Genomic DNA, 25070 nt, shown 5'->3' on the forward strand with positions numbered 1-25070 from the left:
TTATATACCAAAAATATATACTCGTAACATTGTTCATTGAAAAAATATACATAGCTTTTTCAATTCACTATATTTTAGTACAGAAGTGAGTATACTAAGTTAAAAAACAATCCAAAGAGACTGAAAATCAGAAATTAAGCTAGATTCAGACTTAGGGTGAAAAATAACAAAAAAAAGCAACTAATTTCTTGACTTTTTTTTTTTTTTCAGATATATTTAAATGATTAATTTATTAATCTCTATTTGGGTATTTCTCTTAATATTGTCGGGAGAATTGGTTTTAAGAATAGTGAACTCCATTTTGTAAAATGTATTAAGAATTAGACAACTAATATCTCTACCTCTCTTTGCTAATCAATTTGGAGCTCAAACACTTTGTATAGACATTTAAACATTTAAAATGTTCTAACTATAAAAATAGTTAGAATCAGCAACCTTCAAAATAAAGACAAAAAATCACAAGAGTGATCACCTTCTTTCAAGATGATTCTCAAGTTTTCAACTTGCAGGTGGTGGAGGGACATTGGGCCGGGGTGGTGCTGCCATTCCCATATGTTGCATGGGAGGCCCTCCAAGCTGTTGCTGAGGGGGTGGTGGTGGCCGCCAGACAGGTGGTTGACCACTCATTCCCATTGGTGGTGGAGGTGGCCTTTGATGAATTAAAGGTACCTGTGGAGGTGGTGGCATGTTTGGTGGAGGTGGCCTGTACTGCACAGATTGTGGAGGCAGGACTGGCTGCGGTACTGTTTGACCTAACTGCTGAGGCTGACCCTGCCAAGCTGCTTGTCCACCTATGGGGACGGGTGGGAAGGCTCCAGCTTGTGGAGGTGGTGCTGCTGGCCGAACAGCTTGAATAGGACCCAGAGCAGCCCCATTTGCAAAAGGCCGAGGAGGCACGGGTCCACCAACAGCACCATTGGCCTGAGTATTCTGAAGGGTCGGAGGTCCACTAGCAAACAAAGTGTGTGGTCTACTCTTCTGGGTACCTGGATTGTTTGCTGCCAAAATTCTCTCTGCATCAACATGGGTAGCAAAAAGTCTATTAGTCAGTAATGTGATGAAAAAACTTGGATCCTTTCTCCGTACAAGGCAGGTGAAACACAAATCCCCTGAACATCTATAGAAGATAGGCAGCATTATTCATTTCACTTTAGAAATAACACACAATCATAATGCTAGGGCAAAAACACAAGAGGGAAAAAACCATAAAGGTGGCAGGCAGAAGTACACGAAGCCTCACCTGCTGGGGTACCATGGCGCTCTCCTTTAGTGTCTTTCTTGTATGCATATGAGACAGTAATTTGCCGGTTACAAAGGTATTGACCAATCATTGCCTTTAACAACATAAAAATCAATTAGAATTAGAAAACATTTTAACAAAATAGACAAAAACTAGTCATAAATGTTCATGAAGTATTGGTCTTCCAAAACTTCAGACTACAAATAAGAAACGCCAAGAAATTTAGTTATGATAGTACAAATGCTGCAGTAATTCTATGAGTTGGAATTACCATCAAGCTTCATAAGCCCATACTTAGTTTCAACAATTATAGCTAAAATAAAAGCAACCAGAGCTTCTAGAATCAATGTCAGGTTTTCCTCAGGAAAAAATTGGCGGTTGTATTAGGTTTGAGCAGGAGACATACCTCAATAGCTGCATCAGATGCCTCAAAAGAATCATAACTTATGAAACCAAAACCACGGGAATTTCCAGTATCAGGATCTCTCATTATCTGAAAAACATAAATGTAAACATCTGAGTCCAACAACATAGAATGTCACCTTCAAATCAAAGGAAAAATTCAAGAGAAAAGACTCATTAAATAACTGCTGTTAATACAAGTTTGCCAAGAGAGAACTAAGATTAATAGACTTGCCTGTGGATAGGAAACATTTTCTTTAATTTTTTATTTATAGGTATATCAGGGTTAAGTTCAAGAGCCCCACATTTTTTACACGATTGTTGAGCTCTTTAATTAATGAATTTGAATGGTTGAGATTAAAAACAAAAATCAAAAATCACATTATGTTTGTGCCTTGGAAAAAAAGTTGTAGAGCCTCTCACATGCACACAAAAAATGCAAATTGTCTCAAAACTTTATGATTTCTGTACAAATATTATAATTTTTCCGTCTCAATTAAGCAATACTAAGTCTCTAATAAATGTTATTATGCAAATGAATGCAATGCACAGGAAGAATTAAGTTGATTGATTAAACAATGAAGAAGTGATGACAATTATCCACGTGCAACTGTGCCATTTTTCTTTATCCTCAAATATTCTGAGGTAGGAAAGAGACTTAACCTATGGCACTATAATGACACTGACAGATTTGTTTAATATATATGGCTTGGAGAACCATTAGAACAAGAAGGTTTCAATTGGGTAATTATAATCATTGCTTGGGCTGAGTACAGAATTAAGACCTTCCATGTACATCACATAAGAATTCCCTTAGTGCTCTGGCACAACTTAGGGCCAGTACAGTAACACCTATATAATTTAATTAATCACATAGTACATAATGATGATAATAAATAGATTTCTTCAAATATATACAAAAGCAGATGGCAAACTGGTATTAAAAAATTATAAGCACAGAACAGATTAACTGCTTAAACATCCATAAAGCCAACAAAAAGACTGACATATGTCATACCAAAATAAGGATAAAACAGAAGTTGTTGGCATTACCTTAGGATTTGTAACAATGACTCCAAATGCACTGAAAGTATCATAAAGTAGTTTCTCATCCACATCCTGAAAAGATAATTCAGGCCAAAAACAAAGTCAAAACATGCATACATTGTTTCAAGAATGACTTAAGCTTTTGATACAAATAAAGCAACTCACAGGATCAAGGTTTCCAATGAAAAGGTTTGCCCCCACGTCTAGGCTCTTTTTATCTTGGGATGCCTGAATAAACAAACATTAAGATTAAAGATCATGAAAATCAATTAAAATCACATATAACATACATAAACTTTATGAGGAAAACTGTAGAACATATTTGAAATAAACATGCATCATAATTTACAATTAAAGTACCAATAGATTGGAAAAGAGAAAAAAACTGTCGAACATATTTGAAAGAAAAAATACATCATCATTTACTATGAAGTACTCAAAATAAGAAATAGGGTAAGTGATAGATTGGGAAAAGAAAATTGAGTACCTTATTCACACGTATTGGCTTCCCATAAAGCTTAATCATGTTAAGCACCTTAATTGCCTGCACATTTAACAACAGAAAGAAGGGAAAATTAGGAGCTGAACTACAAAGTTAACTGCGAGATTAAAACAAGCAATGAAACAACTGTTGAAAGGGAAAATGAATTACATAATCAGCATCTTCTTCGCTTCGACACTCTACAAATCCATATCCTTGATGAAGGTTTGTCACTCTATCTTTTGGAACATACACATTAACTGATACACAAGCAAAAAAGAGATTAACATAAGCACAGTTAATTCCTTCTAGAAAGCTAAAATTAACAGCTAGCACAATTTTTACAAACAGATAGCCTTTTGTTACATTCTTATTTCAAAACTTAATTTCTTTTCCCCAACTTTTAAGAATTCAATGATTTGAACCCAACAATGTACCATAATAAATGTTCTTTCAAATGTTTAATTCAAGAAGCATCTGATTCCCAAAAGTATAGTGAAACTTAAACATAATAGAGAAGCCAATTAAGCCTCAACAACTTGGTTAGAATAGGATGATTGTGGTTGGAACAGTAGACTGCGATTTCCAACCACAATCATCCTATTCTAACCAAGTTGTCAAGGTTTCATTGACTTTTGTATTCCACTACGTGAAGTGGTATCAGAGCCGATGGCTAGCCAAGGCAGAGGTCGAGATAGAGCAATCAACACCAACAAATTGAGTTGCATCAGATGAGGAAATGATTGAGGACTTGACCCGGGCTGTACAAGCCTTGTAACATCAGGAACAAGTGGAAGTCCAAATGGAGACACTCGAGATTCAAAAAGATCTTGAGGATGAAGATGAAACTGAGGAAGTTAATCCTTTTCATGAAGTTGGAATCGCCAACCAAGCAGCACAAGGTGGATTGGAAGAGTGGTTGCTACATTCTCTTGACTTGAATGGTGCAGGAATCAAGATTGAAGTAGCCAATTTTCATGGAAAGTTGCATGCAGAGGACTAGTTGGATTGGGATGCCAGCTTGGAGAGTTAGTTCAAATGGAAAACCTAAGTTGACAATCAGAAGGCGCTGTCTGTGAAGCTGAAATTGAAGGGTACTGCATTTTAATGGCGGAGGAAAGTTGAGAAGCAATGTGCACAGCATGGTAAACCCAAAATCAACACTTAGGATGCACGGCATCACATGGACTTCCCAAGCAAATCAAAGCATAACAGCAATACATTTTGTCAGAGCTTAAATACAATTGTTAGCTGTTTTTATGTGAAAAGGTAACTTAACACGATAATAGAGTTAGTTCCACCAAAATGTCTCAAATTCCCAAAACAATACTATAATCACATTGACCAAACAGTCTTGTTTCAAAGTCGCAATTATAATAATTAAATGACAATACTACCGTGTGAGATTATAATAGACTCTTGATGCAGCGAGCTAGAGCTTAACACTTAACTATCAGTTTAGCTTTTAGGAAAAAGTAAAAAGAAAAGAGTAATGAAATATACCAACAGGACCAGCTTGAACAAACAACTCCCACAGTAACTCCTCTGTAACCTGAAACCATATGAAGAAATTCAAATCATAAACATACAATGTGTGGAACTATAGCTGAATAATAGTAATAACACTAATGATAATAATAATTTTAACAACCTGTGGATCGAGATTGCCGACATAAGCAGTGGCGTCTTGGTTTCGCTCGGCAGAGTGTTGGCCGAGCAAATTAGCTCCGACTCCAGGAGCGATTCGAGTCGTCATGGATTTGCGAAACCTAAAACCCCCATGCTCTCCAGAAACCAAGAACGGGAGAGGAAATGGTGAACCGTGAAAGATGCAGCCAACAACGTCGAAGTAACGGCGGCCGAACCAGGGAACTGAAGAGGCGGAGTCGCGGCGCCGACGGCGGAGGAGATGGCGTCGCGTAAAACTTAAACTATAAAACCATTTGCATAATTTTATTCCCAAACGATAATACGCTATAATATGGTTAGTAATATATAATTATTTATATGTAAAATTATATATACAACATTACCCAAACTTAAAATTTTAGGTTTCACTAAATTTTTTAAGGCCAAATAGGGCTGGACTCGAACCGAGCCAGCTCGAGCTCGGCTAGGTCGAGCCTGAAATGAGCCGGGCTTGGCTGAGCTCGAGCTGGCTCGACAGATTTTTTATTAAAATTTTTTATACAAAACGACATCGTTTTGACCAATATATATTAAAAACAATGTCGTTTTGATAACGAAAAGTGAGTCGAGCCAAACTCAAGCCCGAAATAAGTTGGCCTTAGCCGAACTCGAACTCGAGCCGCTCATATATGAACCGAGCAGAGCTCGGTTTGGTTCGAATCCAACCCTAAGGCCAAAGGACTATTTCCCACCCAAACGATGCTAATTTTTCAAATTTTTATTTGTTAATTTTAAAAATCTTATTTATCTACTTATAAGTAATTAAAATTAACTGAATTTATTAGTTATATCAATTTTTTCTCTAAACTCTAAAAACTAATAATTTTTCTTAATCTAAGTTTTCAAAAATTGTATTTCTCCTATAAAATTTTTAAACTTTTAGATCCAATTTTTCTAACGATGATCAATGATCTTCAGACACCGTCTCTTTTTCTGGTGTCTCCCCCTCCTCGACGTTTTCGTCCAAAGACAAAGATGAGATCTTCGTCAATGATGACATCGAGGAGTGGAAGACGTTATACGATTGAAAGGAAGAGATGCCAAAGAGGAAGAGATGGTGCTTAGAGATCGTCGGTCGTCGCCAAAAAAATTAGATCTGAAAGTTTGAAAACCCTAAGAGGAAAATGTAGTTTTTAAAAACTTAAATTGAAAGAAATTGTTAATTTTTAGAGTTTAAGGAATAAAATAAAATCAAATTTAAATTTATTTTTAATGTTACAGATAAAATAACGATTTTACTCATAAAATTATTAAGTTTAATCATCCGTAGGTAGATAAATAAAATTTTCAAAGTCAACGAAAAAAAACTTGAAAAATCAGCATACTTTGGATGGGAAATAGCCCCTTAGCCATTTTTTAACTTATTTCAATCAGCACGCTATGCTTAACATGCAAATCAAGCATAAGCCCCTTTCAGGGTTGGATTTGTATTCGTTTTCTTATTACATCCAAGTTTGTATTTAAACTTATATCAGTTTAAAAGAGACTTGTTTCAAACGTGTATGAGCAAAACTTATTTTGAGTATAGGTATACAAATTATATGATTTTAATTTAAAAGTAAAATATTTATTTAAAAGTGTATATACATAATTTTTAGGTAAAAATGTCTTAAAAAATCAATAAAATTATGTGTATTTATTTTAGATTTATAAATATGTATATATTTATATATATTATCATATAATTAAGTGATTTTAAATTACGGATAAAATAATACTCAATTATATAATAACACATATAAATATGTATATATATTTATATATCTAAAATAAATATGTATAGTATTGTTAAAAATATATGTATATAAATATTTTACACCAACCAAAATCATATTAAAATCCGACCGACCCGACCCGGACCAACAGTGACCTGACTGCCAAAACCCTAGGCTACCGACCTTGGACCTTTTTGAAGCTCTTTCTGTTTTCCTATTGAGAGAATCAAAAACAGAAACTGAAATTTAATTGAGACAGTAATGGCGGTACCGCGTAATGGAATGATGGAAGAAGATGACAATGAAGAGGACAATGCTCTCTTCGAAGAAGATGGTGTCAATTTGGACCTCGAATCCGACACTCCTCCGCATCTCCGTGAACTCGCCGCCGCTGCTCAGCTCGGTGACGTTCAAGCCCTCCGTCTTGCTCTAGGTTTTTCTCTTTGTTCTTTGACTTCTTTATCGTTTGATTTCAATTTTTCAGCCATAAATGAACCCGTGGGATTATCTATCATCTATCAATTAAAGTTGTTTTGTTACGCTGGGACTTAAATTGCCACAACTTATTACTGGGGTTTTAGACACACGCACAAACCTAGTGCTTGGAATTGATTTGTATTATGTGCCTTAAAATACGAGCAGAAAGTAATGTGCAAATTTTTGGGCTGGTTTTCATGTAACATTTGTTCTGATGCTTTTTTCTTATTGCCGCAGATAACTTGAGTGGTAGCATTGATGAACCGGTTGAAGATGGAGACACTGCTCTCCATCTGGCTTGTCTATATGGCTATCTGCCTTGTGTCCAGGTTAGTTTTCTTATATTTACGATTAGAAATGGGAATTTTATAAATTCTATGAAACTTTAGGCAAAAAGAGCCAGAAAACTCTTTGATTTGAGTGTGTTCGTTTTCTTTTTATAGTTGCTTTTGGAAAGAGGGGCTAATATGGAGGTTGTGGATGAAGATGGAGCTATACCTCTGCATGATGCCTGTGCTGGAGGTGGGCGATTATAGTTGTTATTATTTTCATGTCCTAATGATTTGTACTCTGAAATTTTATATATTATATTGACTTATTTGCTGAATAATTTTGCAGGATTTATTGAGATAGTACAATTTCTCATTAACAGTGCTAACAATACTGCATGTGTGAAAAGGATGTTGGAAACTGTTGATGCAGAAGGTGATAATGTGAGTACTTCCTAAACCTTAAAGCCATTTCAAGTTTTAATCAGTAATTTCAAAAGTTGAATTAGCTGATTAATCCTCGTTCAATAATAAAATAACATTCTGTTTTGTGAACTAGGTTGACTATAGAGGTAGTAAATCAAAATTATTTACAGATTTATGTTTTCTCGGATGGAACAGTGAAGGGGCTTTTCTCTTCACTGCTGCCTGGAGTATGTAATGACCAAAATTATTAGATTAGGTGGAATAAGCTTTTAAATTTTTACCTTATTCATCAAAAATCCTTTTTTAACTGGGTCTTGTTCTTCATGTTCTATGGGTGTTACTTTTACAGCCTCTTCATCATGCGGCAAGAGGTGAACATGTGGATGTTATCAGAATTTTGCTCGATTCTGGTGCTTTGCCCACAAAGGCAAACTTAGCTGGGAAGGTTAGTCCACTTAAGGATCTTTGTGTTGCCCTTCAGTAATCGTATCATCTTTTAGTTTCTTATTCGTAATTTTTTGGCAGATCCCAAGTGAGTTAGCTGATCCTAATACTGAGGCTAGGAGAATCTTGGAAGCTGCTGCTAATGCTACTGCTACTGCTAATGCATAGGCTTGCCGGTAAACTTAACCTGCTGGTTGAAGATATTTTACCTTTTGGCTCTTGGGTGCTGTTTCTAGCTATTTTTATGGTTAGGTTACAGTGACAGGTTTTTAGATGGAGAGAAATCTGTCTCTGATCTCTACGTGGAAGAATTGAGCATACAACTATTCCATACATTTTATTTATGAGGAAACATACTTAATATAAACAAATCCTTATACAAGTGACATTACTTTTTTACGTCAGATTTACTGTCTGTTTGACAATACTCGTACAAAAACCAGTTGTAATATTGGTATTTGGCTTTGCATTCCATAAACCTCTTCAGCTTCCAAAAAATTTTTGTGGTTGTTTGGACAGGGAATCTATTGATTCCATGGAGATGAATATGAATGCAAGCAAATGGTGTAGTCGTAAAGCTAAGGTATGAATAATTTGAGTTTGGTTGGGCATAAATAGTTTATAATAAAATTATATACACCTAATTTTGAGTATTCAATTGGACACTCAAATAATATGTCATTATATGAGTAAGTAATTTTAAATCAATGGTACAGTAACACACACACACTAAAATTTAATACACATGCAAAATTTTGATAACATTTTTTCATACAAATTAATTTATGGTGTGGTGGTGGGGGAAGCAGAATCCGGATAGGAGGAAACCCATGAAATTGGCAAAAAGAGAAAGAAAATCAGGGTCTATTTTCATTGGTGATTCCAGAGAATAGGGTGAATGATATTGAGTTTTGGACTTTTTTTCAAATTCTTGTTTGGTTTTTGGGGTTTGGAGAGAGGAAAGAAGAAGTTTGAAGTAGTAATCGTGAAGTTTATGCATAATTTTGATGAATGATGTTGAGGTTGGACTCTTTTCAATTTTGTGTTCAGGTTTTCAGGGTTTGGAGAGAAAGAAAGAAGAAGTTTGAAGTAGTAAACGTGAAGTTTATGCGTAGTTTCGGTGGGGTGACAAAAGAGGAGAAGTGGCGGAATCCTTTGTAACTTAGTCATAAAAACGTTTGTCATTGATTGAGTAATGTAACTTAATTTCTATGGATAAGTTAACCAAAAACATCTGGACATGTAGTAACCTGAGAGAAATGAGGAAACTTATAGCCTAAACTAAAAGGCTGGAAAAATGTCATTAACACAAATCTTGAATGAGAAACAATGTAGGTAAATTCTCAAGCACCTAACAATTAGCGAGGCTTTTTAATATAAATTATGAACTTCTTAGATTATTTGTTAAACGGTCAAAATTGTATTATAATTATTCATAAGCTGTACCAAATATGTTTATTACATAATTAATTATTTTAATTGGATGACAAAATGAGGAAATTGATTTTTTAAGACAAATCTTGATTGAGAAATAATCTTTCACAAATTTCTCGGGCACATAAACAATGATCGTTTTTATTAGATTTTTTAACATAAATAATTAACTTTTTGTCAAATAATATTAAGATTGTATATACATTTGTACCCATTTATGATTAACACATAATAATTATTCTTATGATTAGTGTTTTTAAAATTAGATTAAATCAATCAATTTGATTAGTTAAATTATAAATTAGTGTAGTTTAATAAGCCAATTTAATCTATATAAATATTAATTTATTTAAAATTTTGTTAAACTTAGTAAACCTATTAAATTAGAAAAACTATTTAAAATCAATAATTTATAATTAGTTTTTTCTTTATTTATATAATAAAGTGTTGATTATTTAATTAATATATTTAAAATTATAATTTATATGTTTTATATAATTTATATTTAAAAATATAGTAAATGTTTGATACTATTTAAAAAATATATAATAATTTGATAATAGATTAAACTGATTGGTTATCCAATTAAACTGATCGAAACATGAACTAATGAAATACCCAATTCAATCACCAATTTAATTTTAAAAACATTACTTATAATAATTATTTACATCATTATCAAAATTTCTGTCATTATAGATCTCAATCTTGATATATAAATAATAAAATTATGTGTACAATTTATATATATATAATTTATGTATAAATAAAAATTTATTATTATATAATTAATTATTATTATATTTTTAATTTTTAACAATCCAATCATATAATAATTCATTATTATTTATATATAAAATTATATATAAAAACTTCACACATCACACCTCTTATTTATATATAAGAGGACACCAATTAGGAGAAATATTAAAGTGAGCAAGTAACTAGTCGCGTGGACACACACGGCAAGGCCAGTTCTAATTATGGGAATAATAACTAATTGATAATATATTTACCAGATCATTGTCGTTCAATAAACCAACCAATCATTTGTTTCCACAGTGCCACGTCATCCAAACAACCGGTTCTTCTTCGGACCTAAAGACAGCAGATCCCTTCCCTGCTCAAGCCAAATCCTGAACTCAGGTTACTTGTGAGGTTAAAGGCAAAGTACTTGTTGCTCGACTCCTCCCTCTCTCTTGAGTCAGCCTGCCCAGCCAGCCAGCCTTCCTGATCAGATACGAGACTAGATCGCTCTAAAGCTGCAGATCTGAAAGTAAACAGAGAGATTTGTGTCTTGTTTATCGTAGAAAGCTTCGAAAGAAATGGCAGCTGCGCCGGCTAGGGCTCGGGCCGATTACGATTACCTGATCAAGCTCCTTCTCATCGGGGACAGTGGCAAGTATCTTTTCTCTTTGTTTATGTTGAATTCAAGTTAATTTTTAGTGATAGTTACTCAGTTGACTGAAACTGCGGGCTTTTCCTCTTCTTTATTTGATGGAAATCGTGTAAATCTGATTAGAGGTGTTTGTTCGCTATTATGTGATCTAATTTTTTTTTTTGTTTTCTTGGTGGTTTGAATGGCTTAATTTGCATAAATTTCAAGACTTTTTGTGCTTATCACAATAATTGAGTGGTTTGTAATACTTCTCTCTTTTTTAATGAAAAATTGTAAGTTCAATCTCTCGAGTTTTTTCAATTACTGGTGTTGTTTGGATGGAGCTTTCAGCTAAAAGCACCTAAATGTGCTGTTTGAAAAATAACTTATCTGTGCTACTTTTGTTTTCAGTCTGAAATCTTCTTTCTGAAGCTGCACTTATAAAGAGCTTCTTTAAGTACTTCTTACTATAGCGTTTTTTTTATCTGTTTGGTTCTTGTATTTTCAGCTTTTAACATACAAAAGAGATTGTTGTGGTTGATTTCATTTCTCTAGTCTTTATCGATATATGTAGCATTTGTTAGAAGACCTAATATGGTTAAGTTCATTGTACGAGATGACTGCTTGTGGTAAGATCTGACCTCCGGTTTAAATTTAAGTGACTTCATATTGCAGCCAGTTTGGTAACCAATTTCTGCAGCCCTGTAATTTCATGTATGTTTTGTTCTTAAATATTAGTATTTGGTTCCATATGCTAAGCCTATCATCACTTCACCTGCAAAGCAGGGGAGTAGTAGAGTTTCAAACATCTTTTAAGCTAATCCTTGGACATGACTGCTTATACTTAAGTCTCTGCAATTATCAGTCCAAGCTTTTAGTTATTGTTTGTCTAACAGTTTTAATGTTCCTCATTGACCGATTGAATTAATAAATTACATTTTGGTTTTTGCTTATATTGAAGATGATCATTATTAGTTTGACGTATCTTAATGAACATAGTTATTTCAAGCTATGAGTCCTGTCCCATGCTTACTTATCTGTATATGTGCAGGGGTGGGCAAAAGTTGCCTGCTATTGCGTTTCTCAGATGATTCTTTTACAACAAGTTTCATTACCACAATTGGGTTTGTTCTTAACTCCTTAAATCTTGTACTGTTATTATTCTATTGTTTTTGTGCATTCTCCTGAACTTTTAATGCCTTTGTCAGGATTGATTTTAAGATTAGGACCGTTGAGCTAGATGGGAAGCGAATTAAATTACAAATATGGGATACTGCTGGACAAGAACGTTTTCGAACAATTACAACAGGTGCCTTCTTGTCTTAGTATTCTTAAAGTTTTTGGTAATTGGATGCTTATTTGTCTCTCTTTGCTTGAAAGAGCTAATCTGCTTGTAAGCCTTTCCAAGTTTCTTAACTGTGTCTGGTCTCCTTTTGGAGACAATGTTAATGGTTCTCTCCCTTTTTCCTCGTTATTACATTGGTTGAGTGTTTGATATGATCATTCAGAACCTTTATTTCTTCAGTTTTTTTTAGCTTATTACAGGGGAGCCATGGGCATATTACTGGTCTATGACGTGACAGATGAATCATCTTTTAACAGTATGCTTTTAGCCTTCTCTTCAAGACTTTTTTCTATATATTTGGCAAATCATACTCATGCCTACTTCGTTCATTTCATTTCTTCTATGAGCTAAATTACTGAAATACAGTAGAAACTAAAAATTTTCATGTTTCTTATAACCTCTGGTCAATTATTATGTAGACATCAGGAACTGGATGAGGAACATAGAGCAGCATGCTGCTGATAATGTCAACAAAATATTGGTGGGTAACAAAGCCGACATGGATGAGAGCAAAAGGGTAATGAGTTAAACACATGGATAAAAATAACTTGACTTTTCCTTTGTAGAACTCTAATGGAAAGTACCCTTTAATATATTTTTATTCTTTTTGTAGGCTGTCCCGACTGCAAAGGGCCAAGCATTAGCTGATGAATATGGTATCAAATTTTTTGAGACGGTATGTTTGTACAACATGCAGAGGTGACCGAATAAAGCTATCAAATTTATTTCATCTCTGATAGTGTTGTGAAATTTGTGCAGAGTGCAAAAACAAATTTCAATGTGGAGCAAGTTTTCTTTTCAATTGCAAGAGATATAAAGCAAAGACTCGCAGAAAGTGACTCAAAAGCAGAAGTATGTATTTTCTTGACTGAACTTTCATGTGTCTGATGATTGATGTGATATATTAAACTGATGTTTCGTGATTTTGACATTGCCCTAATGCCATGCAGCCTCAAACTATCAAGATCAGTAAACCAGACCCCGCCAAGGGCTCAGCAGCTGCTCCAGAGAAATCAGCATGCTGTGGTTCTTAAACTAAAAGAAGACCATGGTTGTTTGTGTTCCTATTGCATGTGTTACAGGCCAATGATGGGAAGTTGTTTCCAGCTTGTTCAGGAACAGAAACATGCAGCATCATCTGCTCATAATATTGTAATTTCTCCAAAAAAAATGTCGGAAGAAAATGTTTTAAATGCTATTTCTATGGCTGACCTGCAGCCTGCATAGGTTTACAATGATTTTATTTGGGTGTTCTTGTTTGTCTTAATAATTTATAGTAGGTCATGATCCTTACTCCCTAGCAAAATATTACTTTATTGTTGTGCCATGTTCTGAGACAGATAGTTATCACATTTATTTGTACTTTATGTTGTTTGGATCTTTTTGCATCTTATGTATATTTAAACAACATATTCTCCGAAGATTGTGATGTCGAAATTCGAATTTGTGTACTCATGAAGTGTACCGCTTATACTAAGTTATCACCTTATTATTCATATGGTTCTAACAAAAGCCTGAAGTAGCAAGACTAGAGCTCATCAGTCTGAATATAGTAAAATAGGGTTTTATGAATCATCTGCTTGAAAACTGAAAATTTGAAAGAAAAAAAAAATGAAAAACAAAGAAAGAGATTAAAGCTACCATTTCAATCAGCAATGTATCTTCTAGGCAGCAGCAGCAGGAGTTTTAACACCAGTGTAACTGAACCCAGATAAATCTGAACCTTTAAAAAGTATCCTGTTGATCCAGCAATTGGTAGATACAGCTTTTGTTAAATGTGTTCATCCAAACACTATATGAAGCAAGAATTAGTGTATTACAAATAGCATCAGTCCGAAAACTCACTCACTCATAATCAATAAAAAACATGCAAAGGCAAACCTTTACACAAGCTAATAGATGTTATTCGAGTGCCAACATCCCAGAATAATGCTACAACTATGGCAACTCAGTGAAAGCAACAGCAGCCACTAATAAATAACAGGAAGAAATTTCATATACATGATCTGTTTCATGATGTTAAGGGGATGCATAGTATAAGCCTTAAACAGGTGGACTAGGAGTTGATATTTTAGTCCTGCTTTCGTATTAATGCCTGCATGCTGTTGCAACTTATTGGCAACAGCCACCGCTGGGAGGCGCCGGGTATTCTGGTTTCTGCTTTAAAATGTTTCTCTTGACTGCAGTGGATCCTTCTTCCAAAAGACTAGGAACCTCCATTATCTGTAAAATAATTCTCTAACTGTCAGAAGCAGAAAAGGAAAATTTCACATTCTGCATACATGTTTATCCTTGAACTTGTGTAACTATCATGGCAGCAGATAGCCAAGGAGTTATCATAGTGTTCGCTTGCAGAAGATTTAGAAAAAGAAAATAAAGGAAAAGGATTATTATTACAACTGAATTCTCAACTTTCGTATGCTCATTCAATTCTACATTCGAAATAGAACTTGTTTATTGCAAAATGCATTTGAAAACAGTTAAAATGCACAGAGGCTTTCTCAGAATGTTACCTTCAATGCAAGCTCCTCAAAGCATTGCTCCACATTTTCTCTAGTTTTAGCACTACATTCAAGGAACAAACACCCATGCTCTTTTGCAAGATTCATCCCCTCTTCTCTGCTTACAACCCTTTCAGAATCCTGGAATCATACCCAATTAAATTTAAAAATAATACAAGAATGAAACTAAAAGTAAAAGCCTCGTATTATCTGTATATCCCTATAATTAACTGGTAAGTAAATCATCCATGAGCATGAATATTATATATATATATATATAAATAAAAGAAGACTAAGCATATTTTTCAAGTCATTAACTAAAAAGTAATACTATGTATACAACTTTGTACACAAATATTGACATATGATTGAACAGTTAAAAATTAAAGATAAAACTCGTAGTTTGTGTTTATAGTTTTATTGTTAACTAAATACATACAAACCCACAAATTTAGAATTTGACTGAAAAACCCTTCATAATTGGCCTTAAAATGGTAAGCTACGGAACAGCAGGTTGACTTTTGATTCCGGCTGAACATATGGGGTCAATGATATTTTTCCAAATAGCTATTATAAAACTTACTCTGTCAACTTTATTTCCCACAAGCATCTTGACACAATCCTGATTGGTAGAGTAAAGGTCCACTTCCTTGGCCCACACATCTGATAAGTTTGTGAAGGTTTCTCTCCTTGTGACATCATAAACTATTATAATAGCCAAAAAAGAAAGTCAATGCTTGTCATCTAAAGATTGGAGAATAATATATAAAAAAATGGAGATTATTCACAAAGAGTTAACAAGATAATTCATTGGAGTCATGATTGACCAAATAAACTTGTAGTTGTGGAAATCAAATAAATTTCAGGTCACTAAGCCAGCCAATGCCAGCAGCCACATCCAACATTCTATGCAAAGTTGAGAATCCGATGCTTGCACAGTAAATATAACTTTAATAGAGTAACAGGTAAAAAAGTTCCATGGGGCCTAATTTGGGACAAGAGAATCAGATGTCACAATCCAACTATCCAGAGTACCATGCAAAGAGAAGATAGATGCTTGAACAGTAAAAGAATCTTAACTGGAATACTAAAGGGAATAATAGCACGCTGAAACAAGTTCTACTTTGGTTTAAGTCATGAAATTGTTCCATTCGGGAATGCAACAGTGTTAGACAGACATTGACTTAACCTGTGCTGATGTCGATTTCTGTGTTTCCTTCATGTATCAACCAACATCTTTATCTTTTGGTTTCCATAATCAAAACTCAATAACCCAATTTCATCTCAGTCAATCAAGCCAATTTCAGAAAAGCAATCTATCAGCAACTTATTTTAATGTATGGTAGTATACTATGTTGTAAATCAGCCAACATTTTTATCTTGGCAGTCAGCCTTTGATTACAGCCAACCTCCCCACCTGTCATCAGACATGTCAATGCCTTTGATTTGAATGTGTTATATGTCAAAATGAATAATCAGTTTCTAGTTGATAACAGTATCATCCTCCAAACAAGAGAGTAGAGTTTCTCTTAATGCTTTTAGAAATGACATGAAAATATATTGTTGATGACATACCAAGAATGATTCCTTGGGCACCTCTATAATAAGAGCTTGTTAATGTTCTGAACCTCTCCTGTCCAGCTGCAAGAAGGATTAATCTTTTGCTATTAACCATTTGATAGTGAGTGCAAAACAACTTTTAAAGTATCCTAAAGAGGAAAAAAAGATGCATATTGCCACTAACACTAAAAGAAGCAGAACTCTTAACGGTAGCTAAGTTAAATTTTATCAAGCAAGAGTATTATCTTCAACATCAGAACCGGATACAATGATAATTATTGCCACTCATTGTATTTGCAAAATAAAATAGTAGTTAAGCTGATTACAAGTTAGTGGCATGTAATAGTGGCAACATATTCTAAATACATAAATTGACCAAAAAAAAAAATTTTTGCTTAGAAAACATATAAATGGATAGAGAAACGATGAATGAGGACAAGATCAGTCAAACTCAGGCACTAGAAATTAGACCTGCATAGCATAACGGTGTCAAGAAAGACACTCGGAGTATATCCTTTATAAACATAGTTCAACCATAAAAGTAAATTATATACTTGGATTCCAAGTGTTAACTGAAACAAGAGTTATCTACCAAAGAAGTTGTTAAGAAATTGCTAGGCCCCGTTTGGTGAACACATTTTATCAGGTTTTGGACTTATATTGCATCAGTTAAGACTGTTGCATCATTTAAGCTTCAAAGGATGGCAATGGCAATGACAATGACATGATAACAGACATACATATTGGTGATGAACATCAAATGTTCTTTGCATTCCTTGAGTCATTAATTTGATAATAAATATTCAAATTCTAATTCTTAAATTTGAACAGCAAAAATGAAAGAATAGACTACCGCAATTGCATACCTGTGTCCCAAATTGTCAGCTTTAATCTCTTCCCACCAACTGTAAACAGCTTGATCTTAAAATCGACACCTACACATAGTCAAGACAATACCAAAGAAACAACCATCTTTTAAGTAATCAAATCCAGGTAACATGTGAAAGTAACATAAGCATTAAAGAAGGAGAATCTTGTTAACAAAATTTATGATCAATAAATCAATAATACGGTTGTAAAGTTGATCAAAACTTAAATTTTTATGGGGGAATACATTTATGAACCGAGCAAATATTAAATATACAAAATATGCAGCACAGCTAAGTTACACAAAACTTCAGCAAATTATTCAAGTGCACACAGTGGCACTCACCAGCTGAGCTTAAAAACGCAACACTATCAGAGATCCAACACATATAGTCTCTGTTTGGAAACTGAGAAACTGTATGATTGAATCTCGTAATTCCTTCTCATTCACATAATCTCAACAGAACTCAACCCTTCAAAAAAACTAAAACTAGCTTAATTACTACTACTGAATATCAAAAACTTAACTTTGTTGGCTTATATTTTCTCTGCAACCAAATAAAATATTGGTATAAACTTTAATGAATTAAAGCAACAAGAAAAATAAAGTACCAATGGTGGGTGCAAGATCTCCTACAGAGCTTGAAATGAAGCTGACAAGAAGGCTGCTTTTACCAACACCTGAATCACCGATCAACAAGATCTTGAAAGAAAGATCATAGCTATTGCTTTGAGCTGAAGAGGATCCCATTGAATCAACAAACACCCAGTTGAGGTATTGTTATAAATATGCAACAAAGAAGTGAAATTTCTCAACTTTATTAATTAACTTTCAAACACAAGAGTTGTTTCTAATGATGATCAAGACTTGTAATTGTAATGATGTTGTTGTTCTCTTGCTTGTATAAAGCACAGTGAAAAAGAAATAATGGCATATATAAAAGAGAGAAAAAAGGTGAGTTGATGAGAAGTAGTGGTGGGCTGGGCATCAATGTATATGCTTTGTCAAGAGAGAGAAGCTAAAGAAAACGGCTAAGACCTGACACCAACGTTATTCTTTACTTCACTTTCCAAACACCACGCACTTTCACGAGCTTTAGTCGCGTGCCACAAACGCTCCGACTTTAAGGTAAGACGCCATTCTCATTCCCATTCAGCTTCATTTACATCTGCCTAATTCAACAATTCTCTTCATATGATAAACAAGCTTCATTCATTCACCTAAACCAAACCCCTTTTCAATGTAAATTTATACAACTGTGTCTATGTCAGAATCATAAAAGAACCTAACTAGATATCGACTTAGTGAAAGTTCTTGGGAAGCAAGCAAGTGATCCAAGAAGGTGACACAGCAAAAAATAATCCTAACCACAGACTCTTTAACACCTCTAATGGGATTTAATTTTTTAGGCCACCTGAGAGATCCCACGTGGTTATTTAACAGTATGATGATACAACAATGATCATTGTGGGAAATGCTATTGATTCAAATTCTAAATTGGGTGGTGCTTCTATTTGAAATTTGTTCTTGTGGTTCATTAGTTGGCACATAAACTAAAATGTCATCACTGTGTAGGACCTGTTTACTTTAGTTTTTTCTAGAGCTTGTCCCCAGTCCCCTCAGGGGAAAAAAAATCAAACAATACCACGACAAAATTTCGATCCTCCTGTTAAATATGTTAAGGATAGATTAATAATAATATTCGAGAATACCAAATGAGCCCTTACATTGATACCTTACGTGTCTTCTCCTGATGATAACAAAATGGGTCGTTGAATTAGAAATTACTAAGTCCAATTTCAAAGGTAAGTAATATTATATATATAAATAAATTGTATATAACTGATGTGGTTTAATTGGATAATTTTAAAATAAAAAATAAATAATCACATAACTCAATCACAAATTTTTACATCAATTTATATAAATAATTTTATACAATTTATTTATACATATAATTTTATTCTTTTTTAGATCTGGCCCACTCTTTTGAAGATAAGACTTCATTTAAAACATCCAGATTAAAAATACATATGAGTAAATGTAGTTGAAAGGTATAAAATCTTAAAAAGGTCATTAGATAATTTTGTGTGGCCAAAAGACTTATTCCCACTTAAGTTATAGTGAAACTTCAAAATCTTATTTTTCAACTTTCAACCTAAATACCTACTTATGAGATAATTTTTATTAAAAATTTTATTTAAGGTTAGAAATAAATTTGTTATTTATTAAAAAATCAAAGTTTTTATCATATTTTTCTCTCCCAGATTTAAAAATCTCACATTTTACCCCCACCCAAAGTTTAAAAAATGACAATTTCTCCCTTTAGGTTTTTTTTCCTCTTTTTTTCGACGATGATTCACTATCATTGACTATCGATCATTTTCCCTCTCACCTTATCTCTCCCTCCTAGTCTCTTTCCCTCTCCTCTCCGACCACCAAGCGACAAAAATCTTCTAAAAATCTAGGCAATTTTTGTTTGGATTTCTCTTTGTTTGGAAGTCACTGTCTAGACAAAAATCATCTGGATTTTCAAATTATTTCTGTCGATTAATGGTTGGAGAAGAATGTGAGAGAGGCCAATAGGGAGAGATAAGACAAGAGAAAGGACGATCGATGGCGAATGGTCGTTGGAGAAAAGAGAAAAAAAAAACTTAAGGGAATAAATTATCACTTTTCAAACTTTGAAAGAAATTTGTAGGGGGGGATTGTGAGTTTTCAAATTGAGGGAGGAGAAGTGATAAAAATTTAGTTTTTTTAAATTTTTTTTGTTAAATAACGATTTTATTTTTAACTTTAACTAACAGAAACTGTTTCATGAATGGGTGTTTGAGTTTTTAAAAATTAAAAGGTATAACTTTGGATTTTTATTATACCTTGGATGAGAATAAGTCTGTTGGCGATTTTGTGTTGATTCACTTTTTTTTGGGAATAAATCAAAGAAAGAATAAGCATCTCACCTTTGGTGATGGCTATGGCATTTCTAACCACAAATAACATTTAAAGTTAAAGATATAACCCATAAATTTGGTTTAATTGTTACAACTATTTATTGGTATGGGTGTGCTCTTATTTAATTTCAGACCCAATAAGTTTGTTGATTAGGGCCCAATACTGTTGTCTTTCTTTCATCTCATATTTTTAAAAAGAGGGCAGAATTATCAAAAAAATATTTTGTTCCTTTTTAAATTTTATAGTAAATTATATTTACAGAGAATAATTTTTTCCAATTAAAATCTATAATTAAATCAAATTTATTAATTATTATATAATATTAAGCAATGTTTTGAGCTACAAGATTGCACCTTTTTGTAGAGAATATTATGGTGTCCACAATTAGGGGTAATATAGTATTTTTATAAAAATTAAACGGTTAGAAGTAATATAATCAAGATATTTTTTCCATAACAAAATTAAATTTTTATAGAAAATTTATAGTTTAAGAATTCAAAGATTAGGAATTTGTGATTTCCCTAACCTCGGTGAGAAATTATAATAACAGTATTTGATAATTATCTAAGAAATATTCTGATAGAGTTCCGAGTTATAATATCATAATGGATAATACTTTTAATAAAAAATATAAATACGAATATAAATATTAGTATTATTTTATTTAAATTTAAAATTATTTAACCATATTATTAATGTTAAAATATATTTATTTACCTTATGGATTATTCATTCATTCAATAAACTAATAATTTTTCATAATTTGGATTTTTGTCTAAAAGATTCTTATGAAGTAATCAAATTGTTTTTTTTTTATATTTTTTATTTAGAGAATTAAATAATATTATTTAAATATATTAAATTATCATTTTTTATTAAAAAATTAATATTTTATTTAAAGTATTAAACAAACAAAACGACAATTGTTTGTTTTGTTTTCTTTTTAAAATAAGGTGATTAATTTGATAATTTTAATAAAATATGGTAAAAATTGGATTATTTCAAAGGAAAATTTAAAAATTAGATAAAATTTAGTTCTAGTGATTTAAAAAAAAAAAAAGGTGATGTATAGATATTTTTAAATATTATTATCATTTCCAAAATCACTTACGTTTTCGAGTAAAATGACCCCACAACCCCTCCTATTTTTGACTAATTTAAAGTTCTTTTTCTTTTTTTACTTCTGAGCCTCATACGAATATAATTTCTTCCAATTGGGCCGATTTGGGCTGGGCCCATTACCCGCCCTCCGAAAATCCGATCTATATACCTAGCGTCGCCGCCCGAGACGCCATTTTTAGCGAAATAATAATGGACAGAGAGTGGGGTTCGAAGCCCGGTAGTGGTGGCGCCGCATCCGCCCAGAATGAAGCCATCGACCGTCGCGAGCGGCTTCGCAGGCTGGCGCTGGAGACTATCGATCTCGCTAAGGACCCTTATTTCATGCGCAACCACCTTGGAAGGTAGGTCCTTCGATCCATCTCCAGCTTTATTTATATACAATTAACTAGCTAATTATGTGATTTGTGTTGTGGGTTTTCTCTTTGTTTGTAGTTACGAGTGCAAGCTGTGTTTGACATTGCACAACAATGAAGGTAATTACTTGGCCCACACACAGGGCAAACGACATCAAACCAATTTGGCTAAGCGAGCAGCTCGAGAAGCCAAGGAGGCTCCTGCTCAGCCTCAGCCCCATAAGCGTAAAGTTTCTGTTCGCAAGACAGGTATTTCTTTACCATTTCTTTCAACCATTATGTCAGATACTTAGTGTGCGTGATTACTGTGACGAGAAATAATTGATTTAGGTCAAATCTTTGCATAATTTATAGAACAGGATTTTTTTTAATCTAATTTGAGAGTGTATGGGTTACAAAAAATTAGATGGTATTGCCTATAATTTTAGAATTGATAGTACTATGTGATAGTTGCAGGGGTTAATTAACCAGATTGGTACTTTTGTAGATATTTTGTGAGTTCGCTTTCAAATTAAGTAGGTGCCCTGATTTGATGCATGGTTGTGAACTTTTGCAACGAGCAATAAACTATTCAGAATAGAGCTATAATTGGAGTTGAGCACTGTAAATTTGTTTTGAGTATGGTGCTCCTGTGACCAAGCTGCTATTTTTGTTTTTGGTGTTGATAAATAGATGTTATCTTACCAAATTAATCCTGCTGATGTATTTCTGTTTTTCTTGATCGTAAAATGCTGAAGCATGGTTTATCCATGAGCATATCAATGAAATCTGCTTCATAAATCTGTGGTCTTGTGAGTGCTATTTGACTTTGATTTTGTAACAGGTTAGGAGATATGTACTAGTAAGCCAATCTATGATGCCATTTAAGTAGCTCAGTTTGTGTTATGCTGCCATTTTTTATTTTTCTTGTCAATAACACTGAAAATTTTTGTGACATATGCTTTGTGTTTACTGTCTCACTGATTTTTCTTTTTCCTTTCTGCTAGAATTCTGCAAGAAATGTGGTTTATCAATGACTTCAGAACTATTTTTCTTTAATATATGAACTAATATGTATATATGTGGTGTGCATGCAGTCAAAATTGGTAGGCCTGGGTATCGCGTGACGAAGCAATTTGATCCAGAGACAAAACAGAGATCTCTCCTTTTCCAGGTGCATGATAATTCTTTTTTCATCTTTAAAAGAAACCGTGTGGACTTTTAGGTTGTGTTTATGGTTGTGACAAAGTTTTGAATTGGATTTTATAATTGATTTCGGTCCTGGCCTCATGTCCGGGCCTTTTTATGTGATTGGACTAGTGGACCCAAATCTGAAAATTAGTCCTAAGATGGTGGAACTCCTAGTTTTTCCCATAGTCATGGGACACCTTATAATTGGATAAAATAACTCTAAAAATTAAGCACTGTAGTTATAATTGACTTGAAATCATTGTTTTTAATTTTTTTAGTTATTTTTAAAGCAAACAAATAATTTTCATTTAGTTATAGCATCATTTTTTTCAATTAAATTTGCAGTCAAAAGTTAAAATATCGTTATTTTTAGTAATTAACTATAGAAGTTCAGTTATCAATTGATATTTACATAAAAAGAATGAGAACTTTTTAATATATTCATATTCTAGTTCTGTGCTACTCCAAACAAGGGATTGTACTTTATAGATCATCCTCTTCAGTCCAATTCCAATCCCAAAAGATAGTACAGTCCTGCCTTCCAAATGCACCCTTAATTTTTTGTCTTCCATTCTTCTATGATGTAATCATCTTATATTACTTGTATTTTAATGATAGTTTGGTTTTAATGCAGATTGAGTATCCAGAAATAGAAGACTTATCAAAACCAAGGCATCGATTTATGTCATCATTTGAGCAGGTAGGGTCCATTTGTACTTGAGTTCTGAACCTAATACATTTTTCATAATATTTATGATTGTTTGCTTTCTCAATTTTATTGCACTAAATGTAGATTAATAAAGTTATAATTTAAGCTCCACTTTTGCTTACATAAAGCAACCTAATCGTTTTCTGTTGTTACTCAGAGAGTTCAACCATTTGATAAGAGATTCCAGTATCTTCTGTTTGCAGCAGAACCATACGAGATAATAGCCTTTAAGGTACATAAACCATCTACTTGCATGCTTTGGATAATTATTTTATCATATCATCTTGTTGAAATATCAACCTTTTTTTTTTCTTTTGTGCAATTTATGTTTTAGGTTCCTAGCACGGAGATTGACAAATCCACCCCCAAGTTCTTCTCACATTGGGATCCAGACTCAAAGATGTTCACGGTTAGTTTGCTTGTAACTGCTGTTTACTTCAAAATTTTGTCAGATCCAGTTCATTCTGCAACATGGTTGTTTTATGGGGGTTCAACCTTAGGTCTCTTTGAGTTGCTTGTAACTTCACATGGATTTTGAATTTTGGAGTAAGCTCAGCTAGGGGATCCAGCTTTAGTTTTGACTTCCATTATATATAGTTACTTTAGTTACTCATGTTACTCAGCTGACAAGCTGAAATAAATACAATTTTTTGTCATTGGCAGGATAGGCGTTGATCTGATTGCAATTTATTTTCTTGTTTTGTCGATTTGAAATGTGCAGCTGCAATTATATTTTAAAGCCAAACCACCAGAGGCAAGTAAACCACAAGTGACCCCTGCAGCAAATGGTACTTCAGCTCCAGGTGTTCCTCCAAGGCCTCTATCCCAAGCACCACCACCACCACCACCACCTCCTCCACAGGGGCTACCACCAGGTGTGCCTTCTGGAAATCCCCCTAGAGTTCCGCCCCCGCCAATGAGTGGATCATTACCTCCTCCTCCCCCTCCAATGAGCAATGGCCCTAGACCCATGCCTCCTGGTGGAGCTCCGCCTGCTCCTCCACCCCCTCCTAGTGGCAGTGGGACAATGGCAAATTTCACTCCTGGTGCTCAAATGGGTAGGCCTCCATCAATGCCTCCTCCCCAAGGTTTTATGAGCCAACAGATGCAGAATCAGGGTCTTCGTCCACCTCCACCGCCTCCTAACATGGGGTAGTAATGTGTCCCTGACTTCTGGTTCATAGCATATCTTAAGAAGTTGTCATGCAGCTGGTTGTGATACAGTATGGATGCAAGATTAACCCAAAATTGCAGTCTGCATGATACTTAATGCATTAGATGGTATTGGTTATCACATCTGATGTGTCAATTAAATTTAGAACTGTATCGCAATAGTTAGCTTAAAATTGTACTTTTAGTTGTCTTTTTGAACGCTGTATTAAACTTTCCCCCAAAAGAACTGAGTACTGTTAAGATATTGAAGTTGTGGAAAATGGTAAAACTTTGCAACGTGATTTTAGCTTTTATTGGGCAACTGTTAATTGGTGC

The 25070-nt window shown here is 33.7% G+C and overlaps 5 protein-coding genes across 5 annotated transcripts; 3 read left to right on the forward strand and 2 right to left on the reverse strand.

Moving 5' to 3' along the window:
* Nucleotides 1-320: 320 nt before the first annotated feature.
* On the reverse strand, nucleotides 321-5143 carry LOC123210501 (splicing factor 3B subunit 4-like). The gene is made up of 9 exons (XM_044628894.1): nucleotides 4822-5143; nucleotides 4674-4722; nucleotides 3342-3430; nucleotides 3177-3233; nucleotides 2855-2917; nucleotides 2696-2761; nucleotides 1647-1733; nucleotides 1241-1334; nucleotides 321-1013 (listed from the first exon to the last, which is right to left on the reverse strand). Exons 1-9 carry the CDS (start codon nucleotides 4924-4926, stop codon nucleotides 499-501), a joined length of 1125 nt encoding a protein of 374 aa, XP_044484829.1. The 5' UTR covers nucleotides 4927-5143; the 3' UTR covers nucleotides 321-498.
* A 1630-nt stretch (nucleotides 5144-6773) lies between these two features.
* Nucleotides 6774-8594, forward strand: LOC123213210 (poly [ADP-ribose] polymerase tankyrase-1-like). Its single transcript, XM_044632601.1, has 6 exons — nucleotides 6774-7007; nucleotides 7289-7380; nucleotides 7495-7573; nucleotides 7670-7764; nucleotides 8096-8191; nucleotides 8272-8594. The coding sequence occupies exons 1-6, from the start codon at nucleotides 6836-6838 to the stop codon at nucleotides 8356-8358; spliced, it is 621 nt and encodes a 206-aa protein (XP_044488536.1). The 5' UTR covers nucleotides 6774-6835; the 3' UTR covers nucleotides 8359-8594.
* Nucleotides 8595-10698: 2104 nt separating this feature from the next.
* Nucleotides 10699-13768, forward strand: LOC123221494 (ras-related protein RABE1c-like). Its single transcript, XM_044644338.1, has 8 exons — nucleotides 10699-11022; nucleotides 12054-12126; nucleotides 12211-12311; nucleotides 12538-12603; nucleotides 12767-12864; nucleotides 12961-13023; nucleotides 13107-13199; nucleotides 13298-13768. The coding sequence occupies exons 1-8, from the start codon at nucleotides 10950-10952 to the stop codon at nucleotides 13379-13381; spliced, it is 651 nt and encodes a 216-aa protein (XP_044500273.1). The 5' UTR covers nucleotides 10699-10949; the 3' UTR covers nucleotides 13382-13768.
* A 345-nt stretch (nucleotides 13769-14113) lies between these two features.
* LOC123221504 (ras-related protein RABC2a-like) lies at nucleotides 14114-18452 on the reverse strand. Its single transcript, XM_044644345.1, has 6 exons — nucleotides 17888-18452; nucleotides 17275-17343; nucleotides 16424-16489; nucleotides 15432-15553; nucleotides 14861-14989; nucleotides 14114-14570 (listed from the first exon to the last, which is right to left on the reverse strand). Exons 1-6 carry the CDS (start codon nucleotides 18024-18026, stop codon nucleotides 14460-14462), a joined length of 636 nt encoding a protein of 211 aa, XP_044500280.1. The 5' UTR covers nucleotides 18027-18452; the 3' UTR covers nucleotides 14114-14459.
* A 3060-nt stretch (nucleotides 18453-21512) lies between these two features.
* LOC123220285 (splicing factor 3A subunit 2-like) lies at nucleotides 21513-25048 on the forward strand. The gene is made up of 7 exons (XM_044642400.1): nucleotides 21513-21691; nucleotides 21783-21952; nucleotides 22780-22856; nucleotides 23508-23573; nucleotides 23740-23814; nucleotides 23917-23991; nucleotides 24304-25048. The coding sequence occupies exons 1-7, from the start codon at nucleotides 21540-21542 to the stop codon at nucleotides 24736-24738; spliced, it is 1050 nt and encodes a 349-aa protein (XP_044498335.1). The 5' UTR covers nucleotides 21513-21539; the 3' UTR covers nucleotides 24739-25048.
* Nucleotides 25049-25070: the final 22 nt, after the last annotated feature.

The sequence above is a fragment of the Mangifera indica genome, chromosome 1 (genome assembly GCF_011075055.1).
Source record: "Mangifera indica cultivar Alphonso chromosome 1, CATAS_Mindica_2.1, whole genome shotgun sequence".
Lineage (NCBI taxonomy): Eukaryota > Viridiplantae > Streptophyta > Magnoliopsida > Sapindales > Anacardiaceae > Mangifera > Mangifera indica.

Bases quoted from the DNA above. Each gene is read 5' to 3' on its own strand.
- LOC123210501 (XM_044628894.1), bottom strand. From the start codon at position 4,926: ATGACGACTCGAATCGCTCCTGGAGTCGGAGCTAATTTGCTCGGCCAA. The intron at 3,431-4,673 runs GTATATTTCATT...CTTGTGTATCAG, and splicing joins TGTTCAAGCTGGTCCTGTTG to TTAATGTGTATGTTCCAAAA. The intron at 1,014-1,240 runs GTGAGGCTTCGT...ATGTTGATGCAG, and splicing joins GCGCCATGGTACCCCAGCAG to AGAGAATTTTGGCAGCAAAC.
- LOC123213210 (XM_044632601.1), top strand. From the start codon at position 6,836: ATGGCGGTACCGCGTAATGGAATGATGGAAGAAGATGACAATGAAGAG. The intron at 7,381-7,494 runs GTTAGTTTTCTT...TTCTTTTTATAG, and splicing joins GCTATCTGCCTTGTGTCCAG to TTGCTTTTGGAAAGAGGGGC. The intron at 7,765-8,095 runs GTGAGTACTTCC...TTACTTTTACAG, and splicing joins TTGATGCAGAAGGTGATAAT to CCTCTTCATCATGCGGCAAG.
- LOC123221494 (XM_044644338.1), top strand. From the start codon at position 10,950: ATGGCAGCTGCGCCGGCTAGGGCTCGGGCCGATTACGATTACCTGATC. The intron at 11,023-12,053 runs GCAAGTATCTTT...GTATATGTGCAG, and splicing joins CCTTCTCATCGGGGACAGTG to GGGTGGGCAAAAGTTGCCTG. The intron at 12,604-12,766 runs GTATGCTTTTAG...ATTATTATGTAG, and splicing joins AGATGAATCATCTTTTAACA to ACATCAGGAACTGGATGAGG.
- LOC123221504 (XM_044644345.1), bottom strand. From the start codon at position 18,026: ATGGGATCCTCTTCAGCTCAAAGCAATAGCTATGATCTTTCTTTCAAG. The intron at 15,554-16,423 runs GTATGTCATCAA...CTATTATAATAG, and splicing joins TGCCCAAGGAATCATTCTTG to TTTATGATGTCACAAGGAGA. The intron at 14,571-14,860 runs GTAACATTCTGA...ATTATTTTACAG, and splicing joins TTGAGGAGCTTGCATTGAAG to ATAATGGAGGTTCCTAGTCT.
- LOC123220285 (XM_044642400.1), top strand. From the start codon at position 21,540: ATGGACAGAGAGTGGGGTTCGAAGCCCGGTAGTGGTGGCGCCGCATCC. The intron at 21,953-22,779 runs GTATTTCTTTAC...GTGTGCATGCAG, and splicing joins AGTTTCTGTTCGCAAGACAG to TCAAAATTGGTAGGCCTGGG. The intron at 22,857-23,507 runs GTGCATGATAAT...GTTTTAATGCAG, and splicing joins AGAGATCTCTCCTTTTCCAG to ATTGAGTATCCAGAAATAGA.